This window comes from Simochromis diagramma, unplaced genomic scaffold, assembly GCF_900408965.1.
Source record: "Simochromis diagramma unplaced genomic scaffold, fSimDia1.1 OVJJ01000026.1, whole genome shotgun sequence".
Classification (NCBI taxonomy): domain Eukaryota; kingdom Metazoa; phylum Chordata; class Actinopteri; order Cichliformes; family Cichlidae; genus Simochromis; species Simochromis diagramma.
Genome location: NW_024386985.1, coordinates 5724713 through 5728987, shown reverse-complemented (window position 1 = coordinate 5728987; position 4275 = coordinate 5724713). Strand labels below are relative to the sequence as shown.

The 4275-nt window shown below is 38.9% G+C and overlaps 1 protein-coding gene across 1 annotated transcript; it reads left to right on the top strand.

The window, feature by feature from the left end:
* Positions 1-980: 980 nt before the first annotated feature.
* LOC120738598 (cytochrome b-c1 complex subunit 10-like) lies at positions 981-4106 on the top strand. The gene is made up of 3 exons (XM_040039923.1): positions 981-1377; positions 3306-3437; positions 3866-4106. Exons 1-2 carry the CDS (start codon positions 1235-1237, stop codon positions 3424-3426), a joined length of 264 nt encoding a protein of 87 aa, XP_039895857.1. The 5' UTR covers positions 981-1234; the 3' UTR covers positions 3427-3437; positions 3866-4106.
* The last annotated feature ends 169 nt before the right edge of the window (positions 4107-4275 follow it).

Sequence of the window (4275 nt, the reverse complement as noted above, 5' to 3'; positions counted from 1 at the left end):
TTTAGTTTTTATTCCTCTTTTTTTCCCCCCTGAAATATTCAACTGGATTGTCCAATCTGCTGTGTTAGTGAAGGTCATGGGTCCAGGTCCTGAGTTTTCTGTCTGTCCTGTATTGCTAAAGCGTGGCAGGGTTCAAGAGGTGCTGCTTCTGACTCTGCTTGTCTGCCTTTGATGCACAGAAACCTGTTTCGGTATGTGCTGCATGGTGTCGGCGTGGACAGTTTATTTTCAGGTGTAAAGACTTTCTGCATTGTGGCGTCCAAGCCCTTCGCTGCAGTGACTTTCAGTATGTGTCGTCACTAGTGACAATTTTAAACCCCAACCTTTCACTCTTCCAGCTCTTTGATGGTGTTGATGGAGACTCTTGGGACATCCTTGATCACTTAAGTCAAAAAGTTGTGTTTTGAAGTTTTGTCTATTGTCACATGATCAATCTGTGTACTGGATACTGCGATGGCAATTCCAAGAGAAGAATCGGATTAGATGTAAATTAGTATTCCCTGGGCTGGACTTCTGTGGCGGGGGGAGCTTTTTCTTTCTTGATTGAAGTCTTGACATAGACACAGTTTGAAATCTGACAAACAAGCAGCCACCCCAGTCACTGCAGGAGCTTGTAAATGTTTCAGCTAATGGGCTTGGACTTGTTTTGTTCACACGAGAGCATAATTAAAAACTTTCTTTCGACAGTTTTGTCACATCTTTGTTGAACTAAAAGGGGGTTGGACCATTGAGTGTTAACGACATTCACAGGCACAGAGCTTGACATCTTGGAGCGAGGACACTGTTGCCTGCTGGTCCTCAGAGCGCCTGACTCAGCCTGTCTCTCTCTTACATATATATATATTTACATATATAAATATATATAGTTGAGAACTGTCCTGTAAATAACAGTAATGTAGCAATAAATGTGCCATTTTAATAACAGATTATACCTTTTCCAATGTCTGGCTTTTGAATATTGTATACATTAAAAAAAAAAAAAAAAAGGAAAATAAAGGAAACCATTGTAATAAAGGGTTAAATTAATTTGTCCATATTTTCTATTGCCAATATTCGGACAGGGTAAAAACTCACTTGAGCGCCATCAGAATGCAACAAAGGCGCCACGTTAAAGAGCAGATGTGAGCCGTTACTGGAGCTCTGAAGCCAACATGTTTAAACAGCCCTCTTTTGTAAACGCAGCTCTTTAAAATGGTGGCCTGAAACGACCCTGCACTGCTGCACGCGACCGCGGATGTGGTGGTTATTTTTAAACAGGCAGAAGAAGAGACAGCCCGGGGTCCTTCGCGACAAGAGCAACTACGAGAAGGTCACAATGGTTCAGAAAATATTAAATAAAATCATCGGAGCCAAGTACATAGGTATTGCGAGGACGTGGTAAGTTAAGAGGTGGAGCGGGTTTACGGGGGGTTGGTCCTGCTTTTTTTTTTTTTTTTCCCCTTTTTCCTTCGTGTGTCCTGCGTCACCCCTTTTAGCCTAGCTGGCTAGCTGTTTGTTACCATAGAGATGCTTTTTTTTTTTTTTTTTTTTTTTTTTTTTTTTTTTAAATGGTGAACTAAATGGCTGAGTGTTACAGCTGGGTTGGTTTACAGCTCAGTTAGTGATATGGGAGTCAAGGTTTATGTCTGTTATGCTGTGATACATCCAGATCCTCCCAGTAAGAACAGAACCGCTCATACTGGCCTGATGGAAAATAGTGTACATGAGAATTATTATTATTATATTTTCTTATTTTTTGCATCAAATGTAAGGATTTCCCAGTTTTTCATACTCTTAATTAAACCGGAATGTTTAGTTACTGCTCGTTAACCATTTACAACATTAATATTATCCAGTTTGGATAACTAATAACAGGAAATCCTCACTCATTGTTTAGTAAAACTAGAGTCAAACTGATGTTTGTGTACCTTTATTAGAGGTAAAAGGCTGATTATAGGCCATTAAGAGATTGTTTTCCAAAATATTGTTAGAAATGGTGTAACACAAGGTTTGACCAGCAGGGCGGCGCCGCCTCCGTTGTTTCCAGCGTGCTTAGAGCTGCCTGCAGCACCTGCAGCAGAATGGCATTAGTAAGCTGCCTGCCCCCATCATTTTGCCTTTTTGATATAATCTTAGTATATTGTATTTTTATTCATATATAAAACTTGGGAATGTTTTACTCCCTAACAAACTGTATCGCTCCAAATCATTAAAACCTCTTTTTTTCTGTTAGTAAATTATTCCCTTTTATTCAGACAGGAGTTCCTCTTTCTTTGTCAGTGTGTGAGGTAGTCAGACTCGAACATCATGGAAGGTGGTAGAGAAGCAGACTCAGCAGACCTTTCGGGTTTCCAGAGGTGAGCAATTTATGTATAGTGAACTCCATCCTACGTGAAACTTAACAAAACTTCCCCCCCAAAGTAACCCAATTAACAAAACTCAAAAGTACATGGATTTAGTAACACAGCTCACCTCTCCTTCATCATCTGAGTCTGGCAGAGACTGACTATATATAGGGCCATCAATTTTCCTTCAATTAGTCCAGCCAGTACCACTCGCTTGAGCTGAGTGATCTAAAACTCTACATAGTTGACTAAAAATGACAAAAAAACTCCTCACACTTCTAATTAGCACCTTTACACAACTAAACGGCTCTATTTACGGAAAAAAAAAAGATTCAACAAATTCCTTCAGACCTTGAAACAAACAAAAGGAAGCATTTCTATGGTAAAAGAAACCCCTCCTTTTGGTTCAACCTGCTGATGTCATGAGTGGCATCATCAGCACTTTAAAATAAGGAAATGCTAGGTGGGCCTTTCCCCACACCTGACCTACATGAAGACTGAAAAGAAAGAACAAAGTAAGTATGAACAATTGACTTAACCTGTAACATAATAAAACATAAAGAAACATGTAACTGAGTATTTGCCTTAATTTGCAGAATGTGTGTTTTCCCAGCAACAGAATGCTTACACAAATAAACCCGGGATAGTTAGTGCAGCAATGTTACTTTGACAAATAGCAAATAAATACAGAGACAGAATAATGTGCAAAAAAAGTCAGCACATCTGGGACAATTGCTCATCCACTTTGTCACACTGTGCATATCTTTTTGCAAGAAAATTTATTTTTATGGTCATCTAAATAAAAAAAAATAAAATAATGATATATATATAATAGTATCTATAAAAACGGCATCCAGTACAAAATAAATAACAGACTATTACTACCATGTCGTATGGTGACTGAGGGGTGTAATCTAAGCTGGCATTGAGGGTGTGGTTACATTTCTGTCTTATTCAGGAGTCCTGTTTTCTTCCTTCCAGGGTCCCAAACATGGTTGCCTGGGGAACAGTGGGCGGCGTGGCACTCATTCACTTCACAGATTGGCGATTAATCCTAGACTATGTGCCGTACGTTAGAGGGAAGTTCAAGACAGACGAGTAAACTCTTAACATGTGAGTGTGTTACAGGTGTATAAAGGGTGTGCAGACCATTCTGCTCTTCTTTTCCTGTTCACTGAAGTAATGTGCAAGAATAAAGGCTCCATGCTTCTGTATGATTAATGTTTGAAAATGATTTAGTTTTTCTTTTTTTATTATTATGAATAATGTGGCAATGTTTGGGTGTACTACAGATATTGTAGATAATATCTTTGATATCCATTCTGTCATTTTTGTACATGTGTTACTTGTTAAAACAGACCCTATTTAATAGTTGCAGACCTTTGGAACCCTCGCCCTATCCCAACCTCTTTATCATGTCAGAAATCACTCACTTGTTGCATCAGGCAGAAGGTTTCCTAAGAGAGAAACAAGAGTTAGCCATTCAGCCTGACGTGTTCATGTACACTTTTCTAATAAACGGGCCGTGTGTCTGCCTGCAGGACCACAACGTTGGGATGGGCACTTGGGTGGATTGCTTTCACACCTTGAGCTTTTGTGGGATGCCCTGTCTCAACAGTCAGTCACTGAGGGCTTGTTAGGAGTTTGGACTTCAAGATGCACTCTCTTTATAAACTGCTGTTTTTGATTCAGTGTTATTAAATGTGAATAAATGTAATTTACTCCCAGTATGTCTCCTTGTTCTCTAAATGTACAACTATTAAAATGCTTTGTTCAAACTTGTATGGTGAGAAATTTTCGTTTATTTACTTGCATAAAAATCAACTGGATGTTTTTATTTATTTATTTTATTTCATTTAGTAGCGGTCACAGCATGCTTTTCTCGTGCTGTAAAAATAATTTAAAATTGCATATTAATTCAGCCTAACGAGCCCAGCAGCTCAACCAGAAG